Below are 16,303 nucleotides of genomic sequence, written 5' to 3'. Positions count from 1 at the left end.
CAGGTGATGAGTCCATGAACGTGCAACTCCAACTACTGCTGTTGCCAAGCCGTTGCACCACAGTGCATGTGGTGAGGTCAGAAGGTCAGACAGATAGATGGCAGGATAAGACTCAAGAGGCAACAAGAAAACTCTTTATCTCATTTTGAATCTTACAATATTTACATGCTAGTGGAGCAGTGGCAGCTGACTGCTTCTCTGTATGGAAACTATCAACACTCTATATGACTATGATGCCATCTGCTGGTTTGGAAGTACAAAGGGGCATGCTTGCTTTTTTTAGGATTTGGGTAGATTGACCCTTTAAAAGCAGGAGCTAGTTTCTTCAAAAAGACAGGGGAAGGAGTGAAAGACCAACTAATATTGACAAAATGTTTATCCCCTTTAGAAATATAGAGGAATGACAGTTAGGCACAAGGGCCTATGGGAAATGTAGTCTGAATTAAAAGAACAGCACTGATAACAGTCAGTAAACCAGGTTTCTCTGAACCACTTTAATGTGTCACACTGTTCAAATGGTGAAAACAATCTTAATTCATCATGACAAGATTCTTATCACATTGTGTTTTTTATTTGTTATGTTTTTCACGTTATTACTAGACAGGTCTGCCCAAAAAGGGAGAAATGGTTGAAAGTCTTCCATGAAGCTCAGCGATAGTCATTTAATTTATTGTTACTTTAATAAAATGAATCAGTGAAAGTGCACCGTGGACAGACTCTTGATGAACTAGCAGCTATGCCAGGAACTGAACATAAATCAGAACAGCAGAAAAGAAAGGAGAAGAAAAAGGAGCTAAATAATGTAATGACCAACATATAACATATCACTTCATCTCGGTGTATCACAAAAGCCAGGAACGTGCCATCATTGCCTTAAAACACACTGCAGCCTCATACATGTTTGTACTAAATGCATCATGGCTGTGGTGTTTTTTTCATGTGTGTTTAATCTGGACAAAAATATATTAAACTAATAACTGCTCTTTATGTGAGTATGTTGACTGTTTGTGTCGGCCCTGTGATTACTGGTAAATCAGATGATGAACCCACCCCGTCGTTCTGAGACCAGCTCCTGCACATCAAATAAAACTTCATAACTGGATTTAAACCAGCGTGAGACTTACACTACAACCTGTCAGTCTCCTTATACAGCATATAGTATAAAGGTTTTTATGAGTAAAGTAAAAACTTAATAATTTCATATTAAACATTTAGTAATAAAGCAAACGTCATGGTATCATTAAAATGATCTGGTAAAATCAAGAAAATATGTTTTTGTTCTAACAGTAAATATTTGGTTGCTGCTGTGGAGCAGTCCATCTTTTTGTGCTGAATGTTTTTCTCTGCTCACCTTCGGTACCGATACTTTCATCTTCAGTACTGAAAATGCAATGACACAGCAAACCTTCCCATAATCCCTGTACTTCCTAAAGTTACGTTCACTTGGTTTCCTTCATGGATCTTCACACATTTTTAATAATGAATGATTTCTCACATTTAAAGGCAGTGAAATGAAGACCTTGTGACAAACTCTTGTGATTGTGCTTGATTCTTTAATTCGTCTGTGTTTGGCTCTGCCATTGTGTAAACCCACAGCTAAATAATAAATAAACAGATAAAATTATTACAAGAAGGTAGTAACTCATTACATACGGTATATAAACACATGAGGCATGTTTTCAACATGGACTTACTGCTGCCATAGAAAAATAAATCTAACAAAACGTTAAGAAATCAAAAGAGCGACAAATAAAGCAGATAACTCGCCAGTGGAGGAATGCACAGCGTGAGGTGTCTGTAAGGCAACTGGAGCGTAGACAGCGCACTGTGTGCATGAGTGGCAATGCGGCACCATGGAATAGACACCATTACTGTCCAAACCCACAGAGGGAGAGTCTCTTACATGAATTTGGTACAAAGTGGACTTAAACACATAATTATCATCCGAACAAAGAATCCTCATCTCCTCTTCTCAAGGTGCATTATTCTGTGGACTCATGTCCACCCCCTGCTCTCCGCTCCCCCAACTATATCAACCACATGTCCAAGAAGGCTTTCAAAGTTCTGGGAAAAGATGAGGCAACTGTTTGATAGAGTCAAACATCTCACGGTACGTTCGTTGATGTAAACTGGACAGTGATGAGGTGCCACTGAGGCGGATCTTCTCAGCAGACGTCTGACTTGCAGCTCTGTGGGGGTCACTCCAAGTCCTGAAGGTTGATTGTGCTTCCTGTGAACTGGGAGTTGTCAGAGCCATTGTCGTCCTCCGTAATCACTGAAGGTTCCTGAGAGGAAACACAGTCACAGAGCTCAGTCCTCGTGTCAGACTAACCAAATATTACAGAAGTCATCATCCCAGAGTGTGCTCAGATGTAGCAGCTGTCGGGTTCAGCAGAGTGTGGAAATGGAATCTGTTCAATTCTCAAACTGAGAAGACACTGACAAAGAAATGCATGCTGTCAAGTGCAGAGATTTGTGTGTTTCTTTAAAACACACATTTTAAGACATTTCGTTCACTTGTTTCTTCTTTTTTATGCATCTACATACTTCTCAATGAAGCATCAGAGAACCTTTCTCACCTGTAAAATGTTGACGGGCAGGTCGGTGGTGAGCTGAGAGTGGGAGTTGGATGGCTGCGAGCTCAGCTGGAAGGCCAGGTCGCCGTCACTGGCCGGGTCGTCCTGCGTGAGCACACACTTTGATCAGCAACTAACTTTGATTGACGATGAGTTCAACAAAAGCTCAATGCGGTCGATACCGTCCTATCAGATGATAATCAGATCTCATGTTGGGGATCTCACCTGCAGCAGTTGAATCTGAACGTACTGGGCCCCGGTGACGGGGTCTCGCAGAGTCAGGCCCCCATTGGCTGCTGCAGCTCCTTCACTGTAACGAGCAGCAGAGGGAGCCATTGGTGCTGGAGCAGTGGCCGCCTTCGCCGCTTTAGTTTTTCTCTGACTTGATCCTGAGCTCCCTGGATTGGGTTAAGACAACACTGTCATCTCTTGATTCTCAATCTAGTTTGACTGAAGATTAGAAACAAAAGATTTGACGTGCGTCTCACCAGAGGAAGCCGAAGGACCTCTTTGCTTCTTCTTCTTGGCCAGCTGGATGGCTCTGTAGTCTGTCCTGGCTGAGCCTCCGCTCTCCTGACAAACAGGACGGGCACAAAAGTCACGACACAGAACTGACAATGTTATATACCACAGGCATGCTGCTGATGTTTGTGCAAGTCATTTAGAAAAAGGTTCTAGCCTCAAACAGAGATTTCATTTTCAAAGTCTTCAACCACTGCTGACTCACATGACATGACTTGAGGATATTTCACACACATCTTCATGACCATAACACTCACCAGGAAGCTGCTCGGTGACACAGCATTGAGTTCCTGGTCCTTCTGTGGGCTGAAGCTGCTGCTGTGCCCGGGGAAAACAAACTGGGTGAGGACCTTTCCTCCTTCTTGAGGCCCCAGTACCTCCACACAGCCCATCAGAGGACCAGCTCCTCCCTGGCCGCCCACCTCCACCACCTTTGAGGGCGAGGCCAGCAGTTCAGCAACGGGGGCCACTGCCAGGGAGGCTGTGGGCTCCACACTCAGGGCACTGGAGGAGCTGAGTGGGTGCTGTAAGGTGGGGTCCACAGAGACGCCAGCGGCCTGCATGGTGAGAGCTGTGAGGGTTCCCAGGGCCTCTGGGGTAACCGTCTGCACGTCATCCAGATTGAGAGTGGCCTGTGGGGGCAGGACATCACCCACGGATCCTTCCAGACCATGGTGTGGGCCCATGTCAGTGCTGGCTGCCAGAATAAGAGGGTCCACAGCTTTGGCCAGCGTGGTGCTGGTGCCAGCACAGAGTGTGGTGCCGACTGAGGAGGGGTCGATGGTGAGGATGCCTGAACTGATCAGGGAGAGGTCCATGGTGAACGTGCCATTAGAGCTGCTCCCACTGACAGGAATTCCCACTCCGATGCCGGCGGTGGGTGCAGTGCCTCCAGGCACAGTGGAAAAGAGAGAGCTAAGGTCCAAGTTGGTCAGCTGGTCGGCCCCAGTAATACCAGGACCGGCAACTGTTGTTGCGGTGGAGCTGATGAGCTCGCTGCTGGGGGTTAGGGTGGGTGTGGTCTCCATCTGGCTAAGAACATCTGGAATGGGAGAGATGGAAAAGTCACAGGATGGTCAAAGTTTTCTCCAGAAAATGTAAATCAAGATTGTAAATGTATGTTTAGTAAACAATAACAAAAAAAATATAAGCCCTCTAAACATTACACTGAAATTCACATTTTGTTTGGCACTAGCATCAGTTCAGCATATCATTTGGCCTCCTGTAAGTTGCACCGCTCTGATCAAGGAGAAAGTTGAATATAAACGTCCCCCACAATCAGTCAATTCCATCACAATCATTACTTCTGAGGCCACGAGCCAACAGTGGGGTTACTAACCAGGACTGAGGTGGTGGTGTTTGAGCATGTGGCTCTTAAGGCTGCTGCGGGAGGAGAAGTGCTTGGAGCAGTTGGCCACAGGACAGCGGGTCCTCAGGGTGCTCGCGTCCTGTTTGTGTTTCTTGGAGTGGATGTACAGGCTGCTGCGTGCTGAAAACTTGGCATTACAGCCTGAAGAACACAAAGAAAACGTGGCACTGTTACAAGTTAAAACTATTTATTCACAGAGTGAAAGAAAAACAAAAAAGCATATCTATGTTCACTTGACTGATCAAATATTCTGATATATCCATGAATAAATAGTTGTACTGTATTTTGTTTTGGTGCCTGTGTGTACCTTCTGCATGGCACTGGAAGGGCTTGGTGCCCAGATGGGTGATACTGTGACCCTTGAGGTGCTCTGCCCGGGTGAAGGATTTCCCACAACCCTCCTCTGTGCAGACAAAGCGACGGTCGTCATCATGTTTCCTGATGAACACAGAGAATGAGACTGCGGTCAGCGAGACTCACAAACTGAAACATCGTTAGAACAACAACAGGTGGACGGACAAAAAGACAAAAACTAAACACAAACATGAAAAATCAGGATGACTTGTTGGTTTTCAAAGACGATGCAAAACAAAGCAGAACTGCAGTGGCTGTAGATGTTTACAGGAATGCTACCGATAACACTGTGACAATACACTAAACCAAGCAACCAAGTACTGACTGACAGTAACTGTCGACATCCATCCTGTTCATACTGAGAGAAAAGCATCTGTTAACTAGAACACTACAGATCTCCACCAGATGTGTCTGTCTGAAACAGTGGAAGGTAAAATATCTTCAACAGATGGTGCAACTGCAACACCAACACAACTGGAGATGCAACTAGCGGAGATTTAACAGGTTTATTCATGTATCGTGTCTGTTCTTTAGTGGATCAAAACATACTGGCTGTAGAATTCATCTGCAGATGAGACCGAGCTGATATCTGGAGACACGTGGTAAAATGGCAAATACAGCACTCAACAGCAGGGTTCTCACCAGGATTTTATTTTAGAGTAATGGGGTAAGGCGAGGGAGCGTAGCGACCGAGCGGGGGGATGGTGCGGAAGGGGGGTCCCGACCCCCCTTCCTTGATGCGAAAATTTTGAAAAATTGTGCCCAAAATGGGCCATATTTGAGGTACCTGGAGGGAATAAATTGCATTTTTTATGTTGTATATACTTAGTGGAAAATTGTTACATCTTTGGATCTTGGCAGTGTGTTACCTGCAAAGGGTGTTGTCAAAAGATATGTAAACTCAGACACAAACAATAGAGATAATACACGTTTTATTCTATTAAGAAATTAAGAAATGCGTGAGCATCATGTTATTTCGGGAGCATAACCTACCAACCAATTATTAGAGACATGAGACAAAAGATTGTCCTAAATTGTGTCAACAACAGAACAGATAAATGCAAGTGGATAAAACAGCCAGCCAACAAGAAAACAGCTCCACTTGATGCAATCCATTGGGACCCATGGCGCCAAACACCCAGCCCCCTTAATAAATAATTAATATATAATCTCAACTGTAATGTAAACTTAAGGATGAAAAACAATGGCATGAAAACTATTAAATGACATTTAATCTCCTCCTAGCCATTCCCGCCCAGGAATCACAGGCTGCATGAAAATTGATTGTAACCACTGTTAATTCTCTGATTAAAAGCCATATGGGCTTGATCACGTTTGCCACATTGGAGCTGATTCCCATGACTAAAATATCTTTCATTAACCTCATTCTCACCTGTGAATTTCCAGCCTCTGCTTGTCTTCCTCCATCTCCTCCTCTATCTCCAACAGCGGGTTCTCCTCCGCTATCCTCTGTTCGTTTATCTCCGCCTATCTCCTTTCCACTACCTCCTATGACCTGTCCTCCTTCATCTGCTCCAACCTCTCTTGTGTCTGTCTCCTTATAGAAATATAATGATGGATGGCATGCAGGCAGATTACTAGTGTGTTAATGTCAGCCACAGTGGGATCCAGTAGCCTAAATTAGCACTAAAAATCATCCGATAGGGCCTACGTCCTGTCATTGCTAAACCTGCCTACAAGGTAGACGTTTCCATTCATCAAAGTGTTGGTTAAGTTTTCAAGCGTGATGGAAAGCATGTATAACTGGTGCACTTACATTTCTGACCATGAAGAAAGAACGAATGTCTCTTTTTTTGCGAGGGGGTCCGTCATTCATTGTTATAATTATGACATTCACCGAAGTCCAGCTCAAAGTCCAGCTCAAAAGAAAGCTATCACTGGGAATCGAGCGGGAGTTCAGTTGTCGTTTTTTTCCCTCTCTCTCTCTCGGGGAACTGATTTCCAGGCATCTGTCTCCTAGCAACCTAAAATCAACAGCGCAGAGTACGCATGTGTAGGTTCATCAAACGTCGGCTACACCATTGTAGGAAGACAGCACCAAGCAAACGTCAGCTGATTTTGACACCTTGAAAACTGCTGAAGTGCGCAGGAAAAAAAAAAACTTTTGACGATGGTGACGAAAACTGAAAACAGCCGTTACGCTATATTAAAAATAACGTAACGGGGGGAAATTGCCGTTGCGGTCTGAAATTTTAGCGTAGCGGGCCGCAACCATATAAAGCGCTGGCGAGAACACTGAACAGGGACACAAAACTGAGCTGTAACCACGAGAGATCGTGCAGTCAAAACATGCTCAAAGGCACATTAGGCTGACGGGTCCAGTAGTTTGCGAGACACACACATCCAAATGTATAATCTCTGCCAGAGGAGATAATGCGCACTCACCGTTTATGTCGGAGCAACTTAGACATGCTGGTGAAGGACCAGCCGCAGCCTTCTGAGTCACACACAAACGGCCTCTCACCTGGAAACAGGAAACGAAAAGGTTGTTATGAGTGCACGGGATCTACTGAACTGCACTCGCTGCGGGGCATATCTGACTCAGTGACCGGGGAAGTCATGGAGGACGACAGAGTAAAACAGGCAAAGCTTCCAGCGGGTCCGTTTTTTTGCTGCAGCGACAAAGATACATCTGTCCCATGCTGAGGGGCAAGTGTTAGCACTGCCCCTGCTAATGACAAAACAAAGAGCCTGCCGGTGCACGAGACCCTCAGGTCCACAGACAGGTTTGAGGAGTTCAGGCTTGTGAGGGAACTCAGTTACCACAGGTCAGGTTTCAGTTTTTAGACTTTCTGTTTCTCCTCTTTTTGTCATCGGCAGCAATGTGCTTAGGCTCTATACTGGAAGAAACATCTTCAAACCAAAATAAAGTTGGATATAGCAACATAGTCTAATATGTCCATGTGTTGTCTTTGCAACCCACACCTGCTGCTGCACTTCCTCTTCAAAATAAAACAAAGGCTCTTTCAGGAGGCGCTTGCCTCTTCCTGAAAGGTCTTTTTCCTGTTAGGTTGTGTGTATGTATATGGTTCTTCAGCAAAGGTTCAGGCAGGAGGACTACGTTTTGGTTAGACGTCTCCCGCGTTGTCTTCCGTGTCTGGTTGGTTGCTTCGTTTCAACTGGCCACACGAGTATTTATTCACCCTAGTTCACTGAGCAGCACGCCACGCGCTTTGCTTTGCTTGTGGCGGCGTGGTATACGCCATTGGAAATAATTTGTTACAGAGCAAGTGGTGCCGTTGTCGTGTTGTGTTTGGAAAGGCTTTTAGTTTACGGTGACTTGTTTTGTAATTACAAGGTTCTGGAAATGTGCAGCATTAACAGCAGCTCTTATCTGAAACGAGTGAGCAGAGAGCAACACACTCACAGCGGCATGTGATTAAGGAATGACTTCTTCTTTAAAGAAAACAGCCTCAAACATCTCTGCAGCTACTCACTATTTTTTATTTTTGTGACAATAAATAACTGGTAGAGGAGAATATAAAATGATAGACATTGTTCTATGGTCACACCATACATGTCGTCGTATCGCACAGCCCTGATCAGCATTTTCAGTTCCACGTGTGCTTTTCAAGTCAAACTGTGTGATTCCTTATAGCCAAACGTGCTGTGTGCATGTAGTCTGCATGTGACTTCAAAGCATATTTGCTGTTTGTTCTGGGAGGAAGCTGTTTAGATAGAGTTCATGAGTTCATTGTTTCATTGTCTACCAATGAGCTTGGGTCTGCTCGAGGATTCTGCCTGTTAAAAGGAGGTTTTTTGGTCTCTGTTGGTCTCTGTAAATAATATTATAAAGAGTACGGTCTAGACCTGCTCTGTATGAAAAGTGTCATGAGATTACTGCAGTTATGATATGGCGCTATATAAATAAAATTGAATTGTAGAATTTAAAAACCTGGTTTCATTGAAACACTTCTCACTGACCCAGTAGGTTCAGGTCCAGGTCCAGTTAAAGAGCATTAGAGACTCCCTCCTGAGAACTTCTACACTGATCTTACCTGTGTGACTTCTCATATGGATTTTCAGACGGCAGGCCTTGTCGTACGTCTTGTCACAGCCTGGGTAGTTGCAGGTGAAGTGGCCCGTTTCTCTGAAGTGAGTGCGATTGTGGGAGAACAGGGCACTGAAGGTGATGAAGGTTTTCTCACAGCCTGCACAGGACAGAGGGGAACATGGAGGAAGACTATGGTAAACTGACAGTGCTCTCTGTATCAGGAATAACGCTAACACCTAATCTGTTCGATTTTTAGATCTAGCTTGCTGTGAAAGTGTTCCGACATAAAGTCTGGGGAAAGCTTTTCAGTGGAAAATGGGATTTCCTAACAGATGCCACTGTGTGCTCTGTCTAGAGAAGATGCGATTCCTCCACATTCATTCTTTCCTCTTGCTGATCTCTTTGGAATAAAACATCAGTTTACAACCATCAGCTTATACGTTAGCGCCTAATTAAACAGGCCATCCAGAGGTAATTTATTTCACAGCAGACCATCAGCTATCAGCAGGTGAACTACATTAATTATGGAAATCAGAGAAAATCTGACGACAAATCATGCAACACTCTGCTATTACCTGGGAATTCACACTTGTGGGGCCTCTGCGGCTCGAAGTGGACCCTCTGGTGATTGGTGAGTCGCGTAGCACTGCGAAACCTCTCGCTGCAGATCTCGCAGATGAAGGCATTGTCCTGCTCATGGACTTTGACATGAGCCTTAAGGTTGTAGACCGTGGTGAAACGCCGGCCGCAGCCTTCGAACTGACAGGTGTGCGGCCGCTGCTTGTCGTGGGACTGAAGGTGCCGCTTTAACTTGTAGGAGGTGGCAAAAGCCCAGCCGCAACCTTCAATGCTGCACTGGTAGGGCCGCGGGTCCTCCGCGTGGTTCAGGAGGTGAACCTTGAGTTTCTGACGCGTGTCAAAGACACAGGAGCAGCCTGCTTCTGGACAGCCAAAAGAGGCCACGGTCTCTTTTTTGGTCCTGATTAGCGGCGCTGTCTGGAAGTCCCCGTTGTCACAGTCTGCTACAGTGGCTTTAGGGTGTGGGGTGAGATCAGCCTCTGTTACAGCGCACAGTGCCCCCGCCTCCTGCTTGATGATGGGACATGAATCCAGAGAAGTGCCTAGCTCGGACAACGAGCAGTCATCCACCAGAGCCAGCTCAGAGTCACTCACAGACAGAGCGGGTCTGGGCTCTTCCTGTTGGTTGGAGCTGGACACAGCCAGCGTGCTGATCTTTCCGATGGATTTCGTGCCACTGTCATAGTTGAGAAGAACAATATCCTCATGATCTTTCATGCCAAGGTGCTCCTTTAAGCTGACCATGTCATCCTCTTTGTGCACATAGCCCTCCGGTGGGGCAGCGAGAGTCAGTATCCCGTTCTCTATAGTCACTATGATGCTTTGGTTGTTTATCGTGATAGTTCCGGAAAAGGTTTCACTGGCAGGCGGGCTTGTGGAGGCCGTGGCGGGGTTGGCACAGCCCTGCAGCCCCGCTGAGTCTGAAATGAAGTCCGACGTGTCCATGGCCTCCACGATGCCCGAGCTCCCTGAAATCAAGGCACTGCTCTCGTCGATACGGGGGTGCGACGAAAGCTCCCTGACCAGCTTCGTTTCGTTGTTTTCGGTACAAATCTGGCCACAAATCTTCTCGCCATATTTGTTTGTGAGGACGACGTCTTCGACAGTCTGATGGTAGACAGTCTGTTTGGCAGCAGAGCTGTCATTTAACAAGTTGAAAACATGCTCGGTCTTTTTCAAGAGCTGGGGGTCGAGACCGTTCAAGTTGTCGTTAGATTCGCAGAGAATAACGTCACTGCTGTTTCCGAGCTCCATGGAGCCAGCGGGACTCGACTTTTTACCTTTCATTTGATCGCCGTCCTCAGACGATACATCCGCTCGGTGTCTGCTTGCCTCGCCGCTGCCATCCTCTTGAACCACGTTAAAAACAACATACAATTCCTTGGTGGGTTTATCTGCCCTGTTCACCGTGTTCAGGGTCCCCGGCGCAGCGGCGCTGTGGCAGTCCGGGGAGGGCTGCTGCTTCAGGGCGCCGTCCTCACGCTGCTGCCGTAAAACTGGAAACGGTAACGTTAAGTGCCGCTGCGGCACCGACTCCTCTTCCCCTTCAAACAGAGGCAGCGCCATTTGCATCACGGCGTCCCCGCTCTCTACGCCATATTTCCAGGCAGTCCTAACAAACTCATGCGAACCGAGCAATGAATTCAACTCATTTTCCTTCTCTGTGTTTAAGTTCTGAAGTCCGACACTCGGTCTATGAGCCAGTCCGCCGGGTCTGTCGGCGGGCTGCGGTCTGCTGACAGACGAACAAGCCGCCCCGCTGCCATTTTCCGCCAGTAGGTGAAACGGAGATGTCCTCGGCCTGGTGTTGCTGTTGTTGTCACTTTGTGGCGCAGACGACTCCAGCAGTCGATCCGCTTCGTTTTCGGCGGAGATGAAACGGGGTATCGAGCCTGTGGCTGTTCGCAGCGGAGATGGAGTGGTTGTGTGTAGGGCGCCATGTTGAGAGTGAATGTTTTGGGCATCAGAAAGCCCCTGGATTTCCATCTTGGTATCCCTGTAGCAGCGACACACAAAAGACCCGCCCTAGTAGCGGGAAGCGGTCCGGACGGCCGCTACGCAGTTTACAGCGGGCCGCGTGCTGCGTTCAGGGCCGGTAGTCCGCGGCGAACTGTAGTTTGTTGTGTTTACACATGTGTGCACTACAATGGGCGTGTGAAATAGAAAAACAACTGATCACACCCAAAGATATTTATATATATTTATGATATTTATAATGTATAATAATAATGTATAATTTGATTAAATCTGACACAAACATGATCAATCACTTTTTGCAGCTTTTTTATTTGCAGTTGTTGCACATTATTTAACTATAAATTTGATATTTTACATACCTTTTATTTATTTATCTATTTATATTGTTTTTAATAGATGGTTAATTGTTTACATATGTTTTTTTTTGTTTGTTTGTATACCTGGAGTATGTAACAAAAATAATTTCCCCCTGGGATTATTAAAGACTATTAAAGTATATCTGATTCTGATTTAGGTGAATAAAGGAATGTAAGTCATATGATGATGCCTTTAATGACGCGCACACACCAAACTCGCTTTCAGTTTGTCACTTCAGTATAGAGCAGCTGTATGGCATAAAAACAACCACTTTGAGTAATTAAGAGGTCCGTTTGTCAAAGACTGCCTGTGGCTCCGTCAAAGGGTGAGGTAGGAGCTATGAGAGAGTCCCTGAAGGCCGCAATGGTATTGTTTAGTTTATTCAAAGTGCGGAGTGGATTCTGTGGATCCGAGTTGGATGCGTTATCACTGAGTGCAACTTATCAATACATTAGTATAAATTATTCAACTAATAATGCTTTAACCTTTAACTAGAATATGAAGCCAACAGTCTCCATAACGTCAGAAATCCACCTAGTCCCACTCAGTGTATTTTCACTATAGATGTACTTCCACTGAGTGGCAGTGTAGTACTGTAAAAAATCTAAAAAGAAATAGCATACGTTATCTCTTCCGTGATTAAACCAATATTTAAAGCGCACAGCATCCCCAGGGTTCAGAAAACGCATAATAATAATCCTTGCTATTTGCTATAATTGAACCTCAGATTGTGATGATGGTGGAAGCATGTAGTGTTGTCACAGATATTACAAAGTTTAACAATCTGTAATAAGTATGTAGTATGCATTTTTACTGTACTGCCTTGTAAAGTAATCAAAGGGACTTACATTCTACAACTCTATTTTTCAGTAAAGAGTTAATAAATAAAAGGCTGAACATGAATAATAATCGTAGTTGTAATAATAACAGCTTCATATGACACCTAATTCTTTTTACTTTGATATGTTGCAGACTAAAGGAAAAATAAAACCCTGACAGACAGACTGGGTTGTTTTCCTCTGCATATGGCAAACCTTTATGACCCACTGCACACACTAAAGATATTATTTGCAAATATTTGAACTTCTTTTCCCATGAAACCTGCAATGGCAGGTTAAAATATAAGTTTTAATGTGAGTAGAAATGAAAAGGCCCTTCTCAGAGTGCCCTCCCTTCAGCAAAAAGAAACAATACATAATGTCTTGCCCGTAATCATTTGTAGTCCCTAACATGATCCAAGAATTACTGTCAAAATAGTAACAGACTACACTGTTATGTACAGACTAGAGATGAGCCTTAAATAATATCTTTATTTGGTTTCTACGCAAAAGCTAGAAAACATTGACAAACCTAGAACTAAACTGCGACCCACATTAATGGAGACAAAAAAAATAACAGAGACATTTAGAGTATCAGAGAGGAACGAAATGGAAGGAAGGAAGACCGTTCACAAAATATTCTGTACATCACTTTAGATGTATTTACATGCCACCCTCAGGATGAATGCAACACGCTAGACTGGGGATAATCAGTGAGCAGTATATTGTTTGTCAGTGTAATGAACTAATACTGTACACACTGTATAGAAAGCTTAACATGCTTCATACAAAAATATCCAACAGGTTATGTGACTTTGGGTTGGTGTACATGTCATAACACACACACACATGCATGAATGTTTTAAACACTGTGTGATACAAATCTACCCTACTATTCATGTATCTCCTATATGTTTTGGATTATTACATTGGCAGTTCCTTTATGTATACTGTACACAATAACAGTAGAAATAGAAAGAACACTCCTGCACAGTACACAAGTCGACACATGTAGGAATGTTGTTTGAAGTCACCTTCAGATATGAATAAAGATACAGATTTTCTGAACAAGTACAATCATTGGCAGCATATCAGCCAAATAAGCATGCAAAATACCACAGATTTCCTGTTTTGTCATATAAAAATAGAGTCCTCCCTCGCACATACTTGTAGGATTATGACAGAAATAAGGCCACATATCCATTTCCTTTCTAATACAATGATACATGCTTAATAATCCAGACGAATCCATTTATTATTGTTATTATTGGCGTTGTAGATCTCCCCAACTTGCTATTTTTGTGATGCTGTCAGGTCAAACCATCCCTTAACAAGTGTCAAAGACAAGAAGGTTTGACCAAAATGCACAATATCCGTTTTCCGGAGTGCACACAAGGAAAGGAGAGTAAAACCTGTTCCAGTAAAACAAATCTGGGGTTGTCTACACGAGCAGTAGCTCAGTTTTGCTTGAATCCTTCATGCACACAACAAAGGCATGACAAATGAAATCACAAAAAAAAAGATGATGCTGAAGAGCTCTGACTGACAGCCACAGGAAATATGCAGCCATATATCAAACACCCGAAGTGATGAGTTGAGTGAGTAGTCAGCACATTGCAACTCCTTGAAAGCAGCACTACATCCTAAACTTCACTCTCTTCTTTCCAGTAAAACAAAAAAAAAGTAAAGGTGACCCTGACGCTTTCAAACATTCTCTGCTACATATGAAGTATTCTGGCCTCCTGTGTAATGTGCACTGACCAGCTCTATTCATTTTAAACAGGTACATAACCCAGACAGCTTGAGAACAAGAGGCACCCACCTTATGAATGATTCATAAAATTCAAAATGACAGCCCCAGCTGAGAGAGTTGCAATTTAGAGGAAGAGGGGGGACAGCAGGGCACACAGGCATGGTTATGTTGAGCTTTGCAAGCAAGCCTGAAATCATCTGTACCTCCTGTTACTGTTAAATTGTACGGTGGATGGAGGAGGTGGAGGAGCTGGAGTGGAGGGTATTTCAGTCTGTTCTCTATCCCGAGCCAATTTCATGGCCTTATATGTTTCCTGCTTTCAGGAGGTGCTCCCTTCGTGGGATTAGTTTCGACTTGCCAACATTTGGGCTCTGAATGTTGACCTTGAAATGTAGCGCATTCACCACCGCTTTACATAAAAACACATTTGCATTTCATGTTGAGCACACAGTAATATACAGCATACATTTTCATGAAGCAGTAAAAAGAACCGGTGTCCATTGGCTCTCAATGCCACAACCAGGACAGGATTTGATTTCTGCTTCTCTATTTTCAGATCTCCGGGTTGCTGTCAAGCCTTTAAAATGCCCTGAGAATAAACAAACAAGGAAAGGACATCAGCCTCAGTGCTGTCTCTCTTTACAACTGATAGAAATCAATTGCCAGGCTACTTCAGGATTTATTACTCTATTACAGCAGACACTCTTATCACCGTGAGCAGGAACGGTGTCACACAAACTAAAGTAGGGTGGACGGAGCTGGAGACTCGACTTCTGCAGAAGAAGCTCTGTTAGCAAAAGAAAGTCTGTAGTGGCTTTTGTTCATTGAAAATGTTAGAATTGACGACCGAGGAAAAAGTTCTAAACTACATTTGAAGCCTTGAGTTGTTGGAATTAATGTTGCCCCTGCAGAGGGTGTATTGTGATAGATGCTGACAAAAGCCAGAAATGTTAAAAGTGTATTTTTTACACCTGCAGTCCAGATCTTGTTGGGGGAATCCTCACCACCAACACTTTTAAAGGAATGTACTCTCTTCTGAAAGGTGTCTTTAGAATCCTGACTTGGTTCCTGTCAACCAACCCCGAAACCATGCAACACACACGTACACAGACAGACACAGAAACACACATCTCCCTTTGCTCAGATCTCCGACTATAATAGTGCTCTGTTCACTGCCCTCATTTTCAGGCGTGCACGTTGCGGTCCTTGGGAGCAGCAGTGGTGGATGTGGTGGTGCTGGACATTGAAGGGGAGTCAGAAGTGGCGGGGAGAGGGGGCCGGGGTTCTATCCCCCGGCTCTTCATGAAGGACAACAGCTGGTCGGGGATCTCTGCCAGGACATCCTTTGCCAGTCGTGCCATGCTCAGAACCTGGTTCCCTGACCGGTCAATGTAGTCCCGGAAAGGAACGAACTACATGAGAGCAGGAGAAAATGGGTGATGGTGATGATGAGTAAATTTTGTTTTTATTTTAACTAGAGCCTAGTGCTGGTTGGTATGCAGTTAGTCATGGATATTGAAAATTGAAAATACATTTAATGAAATTCTTTTACATTCCTGGAAGTAAAGCTAACAGTATTTTAGGCAAGAGAAAGTACTCAAATGTATGCCTACAGACCAAAGACTGCAGTAACTCAGAGAAACTGTGCCTTCTGGTTGTCAGTAGTCACAATTCACTATTAAAAGCATGTCCTATAAAGAAAAACAGCTTTCAATTTGTGCATGAAAAGATAGAGGACATCTCTGTCATCGAGGCTAGCCAAACTGCCACTGTCTGACACGTGTGTCTGTGTGGTACAGGTTGAAATCAGTACAGTTACCTTGCAAAGGAAAATGCAAATAAATGCTTGTTTCTAACCACTACCATTATATGAATATTAGGAATAGGTTCAGTAGGTGGTGTCAATTCTACAGCTGATAAATCAGAAGAAGAGGGCGCAACAAGATGACATAATCAAACCTATTTTAAAAAAGTGTATCCTCC

The 16,303-nt window shown here is 44.3% G+C and overlaps 2 protein-coding genes across 3 annotated transcripts in view; both read right to left on the bottom strand.

Annotated features, from left to right (window-relative positions):
- Positions 1 to 1,533: 1,533 nt before the first annotated feature.
- On the bottom strand, positions 1,534 to 11,649 carry si:dkey-156n14.3 (zinc finger protein ZXDC). Its single transcript, XM_010747400.3, has 10 exons — positions 9,412 to 11,649; positions 8,841 to 8,993; positions 7,228 to 7,306; positions 4,775 to 4,905; positions 4,438 to 4,608; positions 3,356 to 4,140; positions 3,065 to 3,149; positions 2,802 to 2,974; positions 2,580 to 2,681; positions 1,534 to 2,285 (listed from the first exon to the last, which is right to left on the bottom strand). Exons 1-10 carry the CDS (start codon positions 11,399 to 11,401, stop codon positions 2,199 to 2,201), a joined length of 3,756 nt encoding a protein of 1,251 aa, XP_010745702.1. The 5' UTR covers positions 11,402 to 11,649; the 3' UTR covers positions 1,534 to 2,198.
- Positions 11,650 to 12,911: 1,262 nt separating this feature from the next.
- Positions 12,912 to 16,303, bottom strand: part of LOC104932230 (copine-9) — a 144,433-nt gene continuing 141,041 nt past the window's right edge. Inside the window, exon 20 of one of the 2 annotated variants that reach the window (XM_019269199.2) lies at positions 12,912 to 15,732. In XM_019269199.2, coding sequence (XP_019124744.1) covers positions 15,505 to 15,732 — 228 coding nt within the window. In that variant the 3' untranslated portion in view covers positions 12,912 to 15,504. The remainder of the gene's footprint in view (positions 15,733 to 16,303) is intronic. The other variant, XM_027275966.1, reaches the window with a different exon arrangement.

The sequence above is a fragment of the Larimichthys crocea genome, unplaced genomic scaffold (assembly GCF_000972845.2).
Source record: "Larimichthys crocea isolate SSNF unplaced genomic scaffold, L_crocea_2.0 scaffold269, whole genome shotgun sequence".
In the NCBI taxonomy this organism is placed as follows: domain Eukaryota; kingdom Metazoa; phylum Chordata; class Actinopteri; family Sciaenidae; genus Larimichthys; species Larimichthys crocea.
Note: the sequence above shows the minus strand (reverse complement) of the source record. Positions and strands in the feature narration are given on the sequence as shown.

What these genes read in the sequence shown, in the direction of transcription:
- si:dkey-156n14.3 (XM_010747400.3), bottom strand. Translation starts at nt 11,401, where the DNA reads ATGGAAATCCAGGGGCTTTCTGATGCCCAAAACATTCACTCTCAACAT. An exon ending in AAGTTGCTCCGACATAAACG is followed by an intron (nt 4,906 to 7,227) that starts GTGAGTGCGCAT and finishes TGTGTTCATCAG; the next exon opens with GAAACATGATGACGACCGTC. An exon ending in AGGTCCTTCGGCTTCCTCTG is followed by an intron (nt 2,975 to 3,064) that starts GTGAGACGCACG and finishes AACCCAATCCAG; the next exon opens with GGAGCTCAGGATCAAGTCAG.